Raw genomic sequence first — 15396 nt, forward strand, 5'->3', positions numbered from 1 at the left:
TTAATGGAACTGAAGGCTGATGTGGCACCTGGTCTTGATGGTCTGTAAGTTTCTGCAGAAAAGTGGAATTCTTTGATTGTAATCTTTCAAAGTTCCCTAGATTCTGGAAAAGGTCAGAGCTGGAAAACTGCACCCAATACATCATTATTCAAAAAATGAGGGAGACAGAAAATAGGAAACAATAGGCCAGTTAGCATAGCGTCTGTTAGTGGGAAAATGCTAGAATCTGCTGTAAAAGAGGTTGCAATCGGATATTTAGACATGTTAAGTGAATGGGCAAAAAGTTATCAGATGAAGAATAATGTGGGAAAATGAGAGGGCACTTTGGTAGAAAGAAAAGAAATACAGAATATTGTTTAAATGCAGAGAAACTGCAGAATGCTGCAGTATAGAAGGATCTGGGTATTCTTATACATCTCAAGCTGTTAGTAAGCAGATACAGGAAGTAGTTGTGTGGGAAGCTAGAGAAGTGATTGCTAGGCATCTTCCTGAGATATTTGTATCATCGATTGTCACAGGTGAGATGCCGGAAGACTGGAGGTTGGCAAACGTGGTGCCACTGTTTAAGAAGGGCGGTAAAGACAAGCCAGGGAACTGTAGACCAGTGAGCCTGACCTTGGTGGTGGGCAAGTTGTTGGAGGGAATCCTGAGGGACAGGATGTATATGTATTTGGAAAGGCAAGGACTGATTAGGAATAGTCAACATGGCTTTGTGTGTGGGAAATCATGTCTCACAAACTTGGTTGAGTTTTTTGAAGAAGTAACAAAGAAGATTGAAGATGGCAGAGCAGTAGATGTGATCTATATGGATTTCAGTAAGGCGTCCGACAAGGTTCCCCATGGGAGACTGATTAGCAAGGTTAGATCTCATGGAATACATGGAGAACTAGCCATTTGGATACAGAACTGGCTCAAAAGGTGGAAGACAGAGGGTGGTGGTGGAAGGTTGTTTTTCAGACTGGAGGCCTGTGACCAGTGGAGTGCCACAAGGATCGGTGCTGGACCGTCTACTTTTTGTCATTTACATAAATGATTTGGATGCGAGCATAAGAGGTACAGTTAGTAAGTTTGCAGATGACACCAAAATTGGAGGTATAGTGGACAGCGAAGAGGGTTACCTCAGATTACAACAGGATCTTGACCAGATGGGTCAATGGGGTGAGAAGTGGCAGATGAAGTTTAATTCGGATAAATGCAAGGTGCTGCATTTTGGGAAAGCAAATCTTAGCAGGACTTATACATTTAATGGTAAGGTCCTAGGGAGTGTTGCTGAACAAAGAGACCTTGGAGTGCAGGTTCATAGCTCCTTGAAAGTGGAGTCGCAGGTTGATAGGGTAGTGAAGGAGGCGTTTGGTATGCTTTCCTTTATTGGTCAGAGTATTGAGTACAGGAGTTGGGAGGTCGTGTTGCGGCTGTACAGGACATTGGTTAGGCCACTGTTGGAATATTAGGTGCAATTCTGGTCTCCTTCCTATCGGAAAGATGTTGTGAAACTTGAAAGGATTCAGAAAAGATTTACAAGGATGTTGCCAGGGTTGGAGGATCTGAGCTACAGGGAGCGGCTGAACAGGCTGGGGTTATTTTCCTTGGAGCATCGGAGGCTGAGGGGTGACCTTATCGAGGTTTACAAAATTGAGGGGCATGGATAGGATAAATAGACAAAGTCTTTTCCCTGGGGTTGGGAAGTCCAGAACTAGAGGGCATAGGTTTAGGATGAGAGGGGAAAGATATAGAAGAGACCTAAGGGGCAACTTTTTCACGCAGAGGGTGGTACGTGTATGGAATGAGCTGCCAGAGGGTGTGGTGGAGGCTGGTACAATTGCAACATTTAAGAGGCATTTGGATGGGTATATGAATAGGAAGAGTTTGGAGGGATATGAGCTGGGTGCTGGCAGGTGAGACTAGTTTGGGATGGGATATCTGGTTCGGCATGGACAGGTTGGACTGAAGGGTCTGTTTCCATGCTGTACATCTCTATGACTCTATAAACTTGGAGGTCGGCACGGATGATGTTACTTAGCCAGGTAATGAAATGTCTGGATATCAAACCTACAACTCAGCGAGCAAACCTACACCCTAAACTCTATAAACGTAGAAAGTTAGCCTTGACTGCAAAGGGAATAGAGTATAAAAAACAAGTCTTGCTCCAGTTGTGTAGGGCATTAGCGAGATGGCACCTGGAGTCCTGTGCAAAGAAGAAAGAGATTCTGAGGTGGTTTGACAGTGTAGACAATGTTTTCCTTTGTGGGGAAACCCAGGACCAAGGGGCACAGTTTCAAAACAAAAGGTCTCCCATTTAAGAAGTGTAGAAGGAATTTTTTTTCACTACCCCAACGAGCAATAGGTCTTAATTGTTGAATATTTTCAAAGCAGAGTTGGACTGAATTTTGATTGACAAGGGAGTTGAAGAGTAATGGGGGTCACGGAGAAAATAGGGTTCAGGCCACACTGAATCAGCCATGAGCTTGTTCATTAGTGCAAATTCTGAATTAAATGGCCTGCTGCTGCTCTTATTTATTATGTTCCTAGGTTTTGACCTCCTCACCGAAGGAAGCATACACTTGCATTGGAGACAGAACAGAGAAGTTCGCTCAGCTGATATCTGCTGTGAAGAGGTTGTTTAATGAGGAAAATTGAGTAGGTTGTGTCAATATTAATTGAAGCTTAAAAGAATGAGAAATGATATTATTGTAACATATATAAATCCTGAGGAAAATTGACAGGATGGACGCTGGGAGGATGTTTCGCTGTCTCCCATTTAAAACTGAGCTGAGGAGGAATTTCATCACTGAGTCATTAGTCTTTGGAATTTTCTTCCACAAGAGAGCAGTGGAGTCTGGGTCATTGAATATATTCAGATCTGAGTTTAATAGATTTTTGATTGACAAAGGAGTTGAGGGTTGAGGGTGGCGGGCGGGAAAAGTGGATTTGAGGCCACAGTCAGATCAATCACGATCTTATCGTATGCCATTACAGAAGCAGTGGGCTGAATTGTACACTGCTGCTCCTATGTCTAATGACCTATTTAGCCTTTGTCGCAGGTGCCTGAGCTACAGGCTGACCAGATGATCTGCTCTGTTCCTGCATTTCACTTCTCCATTTTCTGCTTTTCCTATACCACCCTTTGCCAGCCCACACAAAGAGTCTGGAAAGATAATTATTTTCTATTGATGGTAGTTTATAGCAAAGCCAGTGTCTGTAATGAACAGTATTGGCAAAGGTTGCAGAGGCAGATTGCATTGTAAATGGGATCAAGTTACAATTTGTGAGTATGATTGGTCGATTAAAGTCTAACCAGGGCATTCACCTGCACCACCTGCTGATCACTGTCTTGTTTCTCTGCCGTTGGCCTGCAGGTTTACTTTCTGTGGGATTCCTCTTCATAGGGGTAGCTTTGTTCAATAAGTAAAGTACAAACTGCCTTCTCTCTCCACCCCTAGAATGATGGAAATGAATTAAATTAGTCTCCTTCTAGTTAACTGGTTCATTCCAACTTAAGTAGACGAAAGCTGGGAGTATCTTATGTAACTGCAAAGTTTATACTGATGTAATCAGCTCCTAGCAGCTGCAAGACCTACATTTTATACAGGCCGGTGTGCATTGGGGGCGCAGGTAAGTGGTACATAGTCTTCTGCTGAGAGGAAGAGTTACAATTCAGGTCAAAGAAGCACAAAAAAAATGTTGTGATACAAAGCAGGTAAAAGAAAATGGATTTACTGGGTGTGCAACATGCTGCGGTGTGAACCTGGGGCAGTGTGGTGCAGAGTGAACTCAGGGCAGTGTGAGCCCAGGGCCTGGGGCAGTGTGCAGCAGTGTGAGCCCAGGGCACGGGGCAGTGTGCTGCAGTGTGAGTCCGGGGCATTGGGTCCGGGTGAAGCATGTGCTGTAATTTGTGATTGGGTCCCTGGGCATTGTGCTGTGTTGTATACCTGGGCCGTTTGCCTCAGAAACCAGTATCTTCTTTGCTGCATTTGCTTTTAAGTGTGAGAAGATAGTCTTGAGTAATGTATAGATAGCGAGAGCGTAAGCAGCTTTGAGAAAAAGGAGTGGGGTGGGAGTGACTGCAGAGAGGCAGAACATCTTTGAAGGAAATCCGTTAACCTCCAAATGGCGGGCTGGGTTTGGGCCTAACAATGTTGGTACTGTAGTGGATGCTGTTCCGCTCGGGAATGCTTTGTGTTTGGGAACCTCTGGCAGTAATTCCATGTCACTGAGGTACGTCAAATAATGATGTCAAATGGTTAGGTTACTGAAAATATGATCAGCAGCAATAGGACGTGACATGTTCTAATGACTGCTAGAGAGGTGGCAGCGTTGTAGTACCTGCTGCTGTTATAACCTTTGTCACTATAATAGTGCTCCTACACAAAAAAAACACTTTGCTGTTTGTCAAAAGCTGACTTAATTGCAGTTTAAACTTCTTTTTCCACTCTCTGTGCAGAGATCAGTGGGCTATAAATAATTTGAGTAATCAAGAGTAATAGGGTTGAGGGGGAGGAGGAATGAGTAGGTTCGGGAAGTGGGGAGAGAAGAACCTTTCCTCTTTTGTATCCTGTGTCAGCGAGGGTCAAAGGCCAGGCAGCTTGCATATTCTATTAGGTCGAGTCATAATCATTGGAACAAATGAGTTTACCCAACAGTGATTAAAATGCCAGTGAAGCTCGGAAAGACTGAATGTGTTTGACAAGCTCTCTGGTGAACGATGTGACAAGTTCCTGAGCCTGTCCTTGCCAAATTGCTGTTGCTTTATGAAGATATTTTAAAAGAAAATAAAGTGGATGGATTCGTATTAGCTGGTTGTCCTGTGTGTTCGCTGTAATAGTATGGATTCTGTCTCTTTTTCTTGTCTTCCCAATTCTTTCCCGTCTATGTTTTTATGATTCATTCTGCTTGCTGAAGTGTCAAAGACGAGTTCATGAAATTGATGCTGAGTGGCATGACATGCCTTTGCAAATCACACCTGATCCTACACTTAATTGGAACCCAGTGGTACTCACAGGTAACTCCACCTCATGTGTAAAGCCCCAGAGCTAGTGAGTGATATTGAATTACTTGCTCTACCCATTGTAAAGGTGACAATCAGGGTCCATAAGTGTAAGAGAGCAAGTTGGTCAATTTACAAAAACAAAACTTGCAATTGTGAAGATTCTTTGATCTGAAGATGTCTCAAAGCAGTTTACAGCAATTGAAATATTTATGAAGTGTCGTTATAATAGAGAAACACAGCAACTAAAGTGTGTGCATCATAAGCTCCCACAACCAACAGCCAAAGAATCTGCTGTAATGATGTTGGTTGGTTGGTTGAGGTTGGTGGGGAGGGGGGGGAGGGGGAGCAGGGTGAGTATTGACCATGTCATTGGCTGAATATCCTTGTTACTCTGTGAAATTGTTTACACTCAGCAGAGGATAGATGGAGCCACATCTTGTATCTGAATGATGGTACCTCTGACAGTGTAGCATTCCCTCAGTGCTGGTGCTGAAGTCAAAATGTAGATTTTGGGTATAAGTATGTAGAGTGGGACTTATAACTACTACCTTCTGAGTCTGAGGATAGAGTAACAGCATTAGGCTAAAGTGAACACTTATCAGTTGATAAGTGGTGCTTGGATTATACCAAACTTGGGTTAAAACGTCAGTTTTTGTTTTGGAGGACATGGCTGAGGGAAGTGAAGAGTTCCAGAAATTCTGAGGGAGGGAGGAAGGAAGATCATAGTTTTGATATTTTCAATCATTCTGTAGTTTGAACTTCTGCCTCCTTTGATGGCACACTTACTGAGGCAGTGGTTAGCTGATCTGCACACTCAAATATGCACAGGTATGCCCTGGGATATTGCTGCATTATCAACACCTTTTGTGTGCTGGGAGAACATAACAGTTGGTCGCCCTGTCTGTTTGATCAACTTTAAATGGAAACAGATCAAATTCAACTGATTTATTGCAACTGAGTTTGTGATTGAGAAATTGGGATGTTTATTGGCAGAATATTTGGTAGAGCATCATCTTTCTGTGTTCCTACCCAATCTCCCAGAACTGAAATTCATTCTATCACATCAGTTGTTGATGAAACTCACTGCTTTAACTTTATCAGAGTCCTATCGTAACCAGCCATTTAATTCTGATTCACCTTAGGTACTTTGTTGTCAATGTGTTCAGTGATATTTTTGTACACCTGTGAAGCAGGTGGGACTCCCCATTCTCACTCTGGGGATGTTTAAATCTTCTTAAGGCTAAATGTCAACTGTGACATTCATTAACCAAGATATAGACAACTCCTGTTGCACAGGGGTAGTGTCCTTAACTCTGTCCAAGGGGCCAGAATCTAGGCCTCCTGGTTTAGTGGTAAGGATACTGCCCTGTGCCACAGGAGTTGTCTGTATCATGGGTAATGAATTTGACAGTTGACGTTCAGCCTTCAGGAGTTTTAAACATCCCCACAGTAAGTATGAAGACTCAATGTGAGACTGTGAAGAAGTCTTAGTAAACAGCTCACTGCTGGCACTTCACTTCTCAGGAAATGAGTGACTATAAAAATATAGTAGAAAATTGTACTGATAAAAGTCCAGACAGAAATGTTTCTTGTAGTATTGCTGTATAAACAGGAGAGTTGACGGGTTTTGTTATTGCATTCGTATTACACAGTGAGATTATTAATTTGTGGTGTACCTTGGAAATACCAAGGTTAGTTCTTCATGATCACACAGTAAGTAACAATTGCCATGGTCATTGAACAGCTCAGAATTGTAACACAGTGAACCAACAACAACTTGCAATTACATATACATGGATAATGTTCAAAAACATTTCAAGATACTTCATAGATGTGTATTCAGACAAAAAATTTATATTAGCCTTAAAGTTTATGAAAAGGACTCGAAAAAAGATTGGCCAATGAGGTAGATGAAGACAGCTTCAAAGTGCTTAGACAGCTGAAAACATTAACAGCCAGAACTAGGGTGAAGTATGAAATGCATAAAATTCTTGCATTGAATTCTATGAGATCCTGCAAGACTTGTATCTATCAATGTAGTTTTTAAGTTTCATGTTTTAGAGAGGGAGCATAGAAAAGTAGGGAACTTAGGCTAATGCTATATTTGATATAGTACTGTGTACAATTCTGGTCACCATTGATGGAAAGGGTGTTGGTACAATTTCCAAGGACAATACGAGAAACTTATGTTTGTTTGTGTCAGGAAATGATTGACATTTGCTTTTCTAACCACCACTGAACCTGTATGTTAATCTTAAGAGAATCCTGAACTAGGATTCCCAAGTTCCTTTGCGCTTCAGATTTCCAAAGCCTTTCCCCATTTAGAAAATTGAATTGAATTGAATTTCTTGTCATGTGTTACCGAGGCACATTAAAAAGCTTTGTCTTGCAAGCAATACAGGCAGATCACATAGTTAAGAAACAGGGGTAAATAAATAATAGGTAAACGTCAGCAAAAACAAAAACGCAGGTACAGGCAAATGTTAAGAGTTTGTGAGTCCATTGAGTATTCTAACAACAGTCAGGTAGAAACTGTTTCGAAACCGGCTGGTGCATTTGTTCAGGCTTCTGTACCTTCTCTCTGATGGTAGAGGTTGTAGATAAACATTGCCAGGGTGGGATGGATCTTTGACAATACTGGTGGCCTTTCCTTGACGGTAGGACTGGTAGATGGATCCTACAGATTGGAGGGTGGCCTTTTGTGATTGTCTGGGCCCAAGTTCACCACTCTCTGTAACTGTCTCTGATCTTGAATGGTACAGTTGCCATACCAGGTAGTGATATATCCAGACAGAATGCTCTCGATGGCGCACCTATAAAAGTTGGCAAGGGTATTCACCGTCATGCCAAATTTCCTCAGCTGCCTGAGGAAGAAGAAATGTTGGACCTTTGTAACCGGTGTGTCCACATGAAGAGTCCAAGAAAGCTTGTTTTGGATGACCACTCCCAGGAGCTTGATACTCTCCAGTCGTTCCACCTCTGTGCTGTTAATGTGTGTGTGTGTGTGTGTGTGTGTGTGTGTGTGTGTGTGTGTGTGTGCGGGGGGGGGGAGGGTACGAGTATGCTCCTCTATTCCTCCTACCAAAATGTATACCCTCATACTTTACCGCATTGTATTCCATCTGCCACCTTTTTTGCCCAATCTTCTAGTCTGTACAAGTCATTCTGCAACCTCCCTGCGTCCTCAACACTAACTGTTCTTCTACCTATCATTGTGTCATCTGCAAACTTAGAAGCAATGCCCTCAGTTCCTTTGTCTAAATCATTAATGTATAACGTGTACAGTTGAATAGAATTCCCAATAGTGAGAATGATTTGTTTCGACCTTGAGGGTGGTGGTGGAAGTAAATCTATGACCATCTCAACTCTTGTTGAAGCTAAAGGGGAGAGGAGTTTTAAGATATTTGGCAACGTAGCAAGTTGGGGACTACCTTTCTTTTTCGGGAGGTGAGATTTTGGCAGAAGAAAGTGAGGCTTGATATGATTCAGCCCAAAGTGCTGACAAAATGTGATGGTGTGTAATTATGCAGAGAACCTGATAAACTATGAATTTGCACAGAATAATCAGAAATACACAGTGATTGTGGACAGTCAGCCAGTGAGTAATTTAGCCTGAGTAAGCAAGGACTTCATAGACTTGTACAAAGTTGTCCTAAATAAACAGTGACTCTGTATAGTTACATAATGCAACCTTTGCCCTGCTTAGAAACCAGGATCTTTGTGAGATTACATGATATACAGAGTGTACCCCTTAATTTCCTATTTTAGAAGCTGGTGACTTCAGGTACTAGTTCATGGTCCACAATTTCTGTCTTCATGTAGTGAAATGTACTATGTACCAATCAGGAAACCAAGCTAATAAGCTGAGCCACAGACATCTCTGTCCTGATTTCAAAGGGAATGTTCTTCTTTGATCAGAAATTGTATAGAAATGTGAATGTTTCAGTCCTTTTCTTTTGAACTAAAGTATGGTTTTAACATTGAAAAATAGTCTTTATCTGAGCTTCGAGGTGAGGGGATGAAATAGGGAGAGAGTGGCATAAACCTTTACACTGAAAGGTTGGGGTTGGGGAGGGCTCAGTGTTGGTGGTCTGCAGGCCAATTTTAGTGTGGCAGGTTTTGTGTGAATAGAAACTAAAAGCTATTAGTGTGTACGTGAGTGTAATGGTCCCCCAGGGGCAGAGTGAAAGGAGCTAGGTGGTGGGAACACAGCAGGTAGTAGCTGTGAGTGGGGAGGGGGTCCTTTCAGGTGATGCACAGCCTGTGTGGGATTGTGCAAACTGCTCCACCCCAGTATTGTGTTGTGTAATAAATGATTCTGGATTCCAGAGTCATACTGAAGAGAACAGTTAATTCCAATCTCTCCCCTCCCCATCCCCCAACCATCCCCCACTATGCCCTTAACCATGAATCCAGTCACTCAATTAGGGTTAACCCATTCCTTATACTGAACCTGTGTGCTTGATTTGTGTTGACTTATTTAATTTTGGTCTCCTTATCGATTGAGCTATGAGAAGTGTTACTTATTTCAAAGTTCAGTGTTTGTACGTCCTGTTTTTACAGTGAGCTACTCCCCCTCCCTCGCTTCTGCCCCCAATCTCACACATTCTCGTTTTCTCATTCTCTCACCCTCACACTCTCTGTCTGGCAGCCTGTCTCACTCTGGCTTGGTCACTTTTTGTCTCTTTCGCTGTCGAGGATCCGAGCCCAGGTTTGTGCTAAATGGGATCAGCGCCCGTACAGTGGAAGCTGCATCCAGTTCAGAAAGTGAAAAAGTTATCTCTGCTTCTGTTTGCTATCCATAGGCCTCTGCTGAAAATATACCTTGTGTTCACATGTATGTATCAATGTCTTCAAGGCAGATATTGATAAATGCTTGATGTCACAAGGAATTAAAGGCTACGGGGAGAATGCTGGTAAGTGGAGTTGAAATGCCCATCAGCCATGATTGAATGGCGGAGTGGACTCGATGGGCCGAATGGCCTTATTTCCACTCCTGTGTCTTATGGACTTATTAATGTCTTCGTTTTCCAGAGCAATACAACATTTAATGATACCAAGTGGAAAGTGGGGATAGAGGTCAAGTGGGTACAGAGGTGTCTCCACTTGTTTTACACAAGAACAAAGAAATCCAGAAAATGGAGAAAATGTGTAATGTTTTGATCCGAAATGAGTTTTATTAAAGAGCGATTGTGTTTTTTTTCATTTCCAGTTCTGTCATGACGGGGACTGCTTGCTGTGGGCATGCCTCACCCTTGAGGATCTGGGACCTTCAGAGGTAAGAAAAACAAGAATCTGGCATCCAGCTTTGGGAATGTTAAACCTAGAAACCTCTGGAACCATCTTCTTTACTTCAGAAGTGGTAAAACTTGCAAGTTTGCAGCAACTTTCACAACCTCACTATATTCCAAAGCACTTCAAAACTAACTAATTATTTTTGAAAAGGAGTTACTGTTGTTATAGGAATTGTAGCAGGAGCCACGTTGTGCATGGGGACGTCCTACACCCAGCAATGTGGTCATACTAGTCAACTTGTTTTTTATTTTGGTGATTGCAGCTCCCCTTGAGCACTGTCCTAGAAGGCCAACCTTGATTTTCTGCTCAAGTGTCAGGCGTGGAATTTGAACCATCCATCTTCTGACAGAGCTGAAAATGTGTTGCTGGAAAAGCGCAGCAGGTCAGGCAGCATTCAAGGAACCGGAAATTCGACGTTTCGGGCATAACCCTTCATCAGGAATCCTGATGAAGGGCTTATGCCCGAAATGTCGAATTTCCTGTTTCTTGGATGCTGCCTGATCTGCTGCGCTTTTCCAGCAACACATTTTCAGCTCTGATCTCCAGCATCTGCAGACCTCACTTTCTCCATCTTCTGACAGAAGCCTGATTACTACCTGCTAAGTCAAAACCGCTAATCCCATGAAAACCCGAGGGAAGTAAGGAGAGCCACTGTTTTGAGAAGAAATAAGGTGTTGACTTCATTAGGGAAAGGGAGAAGAATGTTCAGGGATCTTAGGAGGAAAAAAATCCTGTGAAAGCCTTGGGATCACTGAGCATAGCAGCATTAACTGAGGTGAAGAGCCAAGAGACAGATGAGAGAAGGTTGTCCTGAACTATTTCAGCAGCTACCTGGAAGATGCAGAGGGCTAATGACTACTTTTATGAGGTAGGGCCACAATCTGAAGGCGGTAGCAAGCTGTCTGCTTGCGGGAGTGAGTAAAGACACGGTGTGGGGCAATGAAACCAAAGTTTTCACTGCAGTGGATGGATCGCTCAGTGTAGCTGGGGAGTCTGAGATTGTCTGAATAACAAAGCTGTACTAATCAGGATTAGGAACACGGACAGACAGGGTTTGAATTTATCTAGTGAGGAGGCAAGCATAGACAACAGAAGATTAGTCTTGTCTAGTAGTTTAATTTCTCTTTTAACTGGCGATTGCTCTTCATTTGACTGGCAGGTTGTGGAAGTGGTTTAATGTCATACCCGCTGAGAAGGGCAAGAGGCAACAGATCTATTTGTAAGAGACAGGTGTCAAGTTTAGGTGTTTGCTGAAACTGTCCAAAAACTCTTGCAGAGAATTGTAGACCTTTTTTTCTCTTTCTTGTTTTGTTCTGCTCCATTTATGTTTTTCCTCTCTTGCTGTCTATCCATGCTATAATTGTATTTCTCTCCTTCTCTCTCTGCTTTTGTCTCATTGTAGTATTTTTTTGTTTCTTTCATTCTCTTGTATTAAACTAGGCCCTAGTAATCTCTTGCAAGCACTCTCTCTCATCTCTCTTTACTCTCTTCCCCTTTTTCTGTTATAGTTATGCTGTTGTTCTGCATCTTGTTGCTTTCAAATGCACTCTCTGTTTTAACTTTACTCTCTTCCATGAAAGCTTTGGAATAACTGATGAGTATAAAATTACTCCTTAGGAATTGGAGAGACGGAGGGAAAGCTGCTAAATACTGGAATTGTAAATTACCTCTAATTTATCTTATTCAGTTAGAGTGAGTCAAAACAAGGTTGTTATTTCAATAAAAAATTAAGAAACAGGTGCACGAGTAGGCTATGTGGCCCTGCTCCATTCAGTAAAATCATGACCTGCTTTTCCACCTCCACTCCACCCTTCTGCTCTATCCCGTATCTCATGATTCACTCAGTGCTAAATCTCGTGGGTTTTGTTTTTGGCTAAGTCGGTGAGTTGCGGCAAGCTTTTTGGAGGCCAGCCTAGTGAGTTTTCTTGCCATATCTTACAAAACTCAATTTATTAATTACCTATCCCACCCTATGGCATACCTCATCTTACTACATGCCATTCCCAGTAAAAACCTGCTATTCCATGGATATCTCAGAACTTAGTGGAATTTAAAAACCTGTAATACGCTTGGACAAGCACTGTCGGTCCAAACCTGTCCTGCCTAGTTCCAGATGTTTGCCTGGAGATGTGGAAATCGGCATCTCACTAATGGGCAGGGACTTGAAGATTCTGTTGGACAGAGTGGAGTGGTGCAGAGGTTGGACTACTTCATCCCCCTGGACCAGCAGTGGAGGCCACGACATCAGACCTTGACAGCCTGGTCAGAATATGCCACCTGGGTCAACGCAAACTAAGTTGTTTGGAGGAATGTGTTGCAATGTAGGAAGAAAATCAGTAACATTGTGCAGTCCACCAGCATTAGTGCTGCCATCTTAATCTGCAATCTGATACCTCACTCTCACTCCATCCGTGCTTGGACCCCAACTGTTCACAATATATATTAATGACTTGGCTGAGGGAACTAAATGTAATACTTCCAAACTTGCAGATGATAAAAACTGAATGGGAGGGTGAAGTATGAGGAGTATGCAGAGAGACTTCAGTGTAATTTAGACAAGCTGAGTGAGTGGGTAAGTACATGGCAGTTGCAATATACTGTGGATAAATGTAAGGTTACCCAGTTTGGAAGCAAAACAGGGAGGTTGATTATTATCTGGCGATAAATTGAGAGCAGGGATATGTGCAATGAGACCCTGGGTGTACTTCTACACCAGTCACTTAAAGTAAGCATGCAGTTACAGCAAGTAGTAAAGAAGGCAAACAGCACACTGGCTTTTATGGTGAAGTTTCAAGAATTTTCCTTCTAAAGAGAGAGTGCAATAAAGGTTTACCTGAATGATTCCTGTGATGGCAGGACTGACATAAAAGCAGAAGTTGGAATATTGCGTGAAGTTCTGGTCTCCTTCCTATCGGAAAGATGGTGTGAAACTTGAAAGGGTTCAGAAAAGATTTACAAGGATGTTGCCAGGGTTGGAGGATCTGAGCTATTGGGAGAGGCTGAACAGGCTGGGGCTGTTTTCCCTGGAGCGTCGGAGGCTGACGGGCGACCTTATAGAAGTTTACAAAATTATGAGGGGCATGGATAGGATAAATAGACAAGTCTTTTCCCTGGGGTCGGGGAGTCCAGAACTAGAGGGCATCGGTTTAGGGTGAGAGGGGAAAGATATAAAAGAAACCTAAGGGACAACCTTTTCACGCAGAGGGTGGTACCTGTATGGAATGCGCTGCCAGAGGATGTGGTAGAGGCTGGTACAATTGCAACATTTAAGAGGCATTTGGATGGGTATATGAATAGGAAGAGTTTGGAGGGATATGAGCTGGGTGCTGGCAGGTGGGACTAGATTGGGTTGGGATACCTGGTCAGCATGGATGGGTTGGACTGAAGGTTCTGTTTCCATGCTGTACATCTCTATGACTCTATATTTGTTGGAGTTCAGAAAAATGAGAGCGAATGTCATAGCAATGTAAAAAAATTCTAAAAGGAGTAGGCAGGGCAGGTGCAGGATGGATGTTCTTGATGGTTTGGAGTCCAGCATGAGGAGTTGAAGGATACAGGGTAAACCATTTTATAACTTAGGTGAGGAAAAATGTCTTCACTCTGTGGAATTTACTGTGGAAATTGCTGCTGTAGGAAGCAGTTGAGACCAAAACATTATATGGTCAAGATGAAGTTGGATATAGCACTTGGGGCTAAAGGGATCAAGGGGTATGGGGGAGAAAGAGGAATAAGTTATTAACTTGGATGGAGAAAGTGAGGACTGCAGATGCTGGAGATCAGAGTCGAGGGGTGTGGTGCTGGAAAAGTATATCCGAGATGCAGCCTGACCAGCTATGCTTTCCCAGCGCTACACTCTTTAACTATTAACCAGCCATGAATCATCATAAATGGTAGAGCAGGCACAAAGGGCTGAATGGCTTATTCCTGTTCCTATTTTCTATGTTTCTGTGTGGAAAGCATCCTAACTCTGACTGCCCCAAATGGCAAATTGGCCATGTCCAATGCCCTGACCTATTATTGGAGGTTGCCTTTGACTTGCTATGCCATGGATCACTTCTGAAAGTTCCCCTTGACTTGACTAAGGCCTACAGACAAGCTTGCTTTCTTTGTGTTTGCACTAAACACAAAGCAAGACAGAAGTAGTACAAGCCCAAAGTTTCAGGCTGAGGGGGCAAAGCACTTAAGGACAAGACAATGCAAGGCAGGGATGCTGTACATCCAGGTAAGTTCACAATAAGTGAGCACTGGGATGGTGAGGAAAGAGTCTGGATTTGCAGAGTGGTTCGGTGCAAATGCTGGCTGTGTATCTCTGAATGCACAGTGTCCATGCTGCAGCATTACTATGATGCAGCGTTGAAGTGCAGGAGCATCCTTTAAGTAGATTGAGGATGTCCATGACAGGCTAACGCATATCAAACATCACTGTCTACAGTCTTGGGATCTTTATGACCACTGCCCATGATGCGTGCCCTGAGATTTCCAATAGAGGCAAACGGAATTTGTTAGATACCCACTCAAGATTCCATGTCAAGTTTCTTAATCTTCAGCTTTTTTGAGAAGTTTCGTGGGCTGTAAACTTGAACGGAGAAAGTGAGGACTGCAGATGCTGGAGATCAGAGACAAGGGGTGTGGTGCTGGCAAAGCACATCCGAAATGCAGTGTTATTGAAGGGAATGGGCAGTCAACCAGGCATTTAACAAGCAATAATCACTTTGGTTGGCAATTGTTGCTATCTAGCGAGAAGCTCACCATGTCCCTTGTACAAAGCATAAAGGATGAGTGGGGCTTTTGTGGCATAGCGGTAGTGTCCCTACTTCTGGGATAGAAGATCGAGGTTCAAGTCTCACCTGCTCCAGCCTCTGGTGTGAACAGGTTGATTTGAAAATAACTAAAAGATGGTACGCTGTGGTTCAATGATAGTGTTGCGTTCTGTCAGCCAGTAGACCTGACTTCAAGTCACGTCTGCTCCAGAGATATGTCATAAACACAGCTGAAAATGTCGTTTTAAAAACATCTAAAAGCGAACAAGATTCTCCTGATGTTGAAATCAAACTTGTTTGACACCTCATTTGATTCTGGTACAAGTCCCTCCTTAGCCCACTGCTTAGGGTTAA

At 42.9% G+C, this 15396-nt stretch overlaps 1 protein-coding gene across 2 annotated transcripts in view; it reads left to right on the plus strand.

Moving 5' to 3' along the window:
* The window catches only part of fbxw4 (F-box and WD repeat domain containing 4), a 143964-nt gene that overhangs the window by 90947 nt on the left and 37621 nt on the right, over positions 1-15396 (plus strand). For both annotated transcript variants that reach the window (XM_060842186.1, XM_060842187.1), the window contains exon 6: positions 10200-10265. In XM_060842186.1, the coding sequence (XP_060698169.1) occupies positions 10200-10265 (66 nt within the window). The remainder of the gene's footprint in view (positions 1-10199; positions 10266-15396) is intronic.

Source organism: Hemiscyllium ocellatum, chromosome 22 (genome assembly GCF_020745735.1).
Source record: "Hemiscyllium ocellatum isolate sHemOce1 chromosome 22, sHemOce1.pat.X.cur, whole genome shotgun sequence".
Taxonomy (NCBI): domain Eukaryota; kingdom Metazoa; phylum Chordata; class Chondrichthyes; order Orectolobiformes; family Hemiscylliidae; genus Hemiscyllium; species Hemiscyllium ocellatum.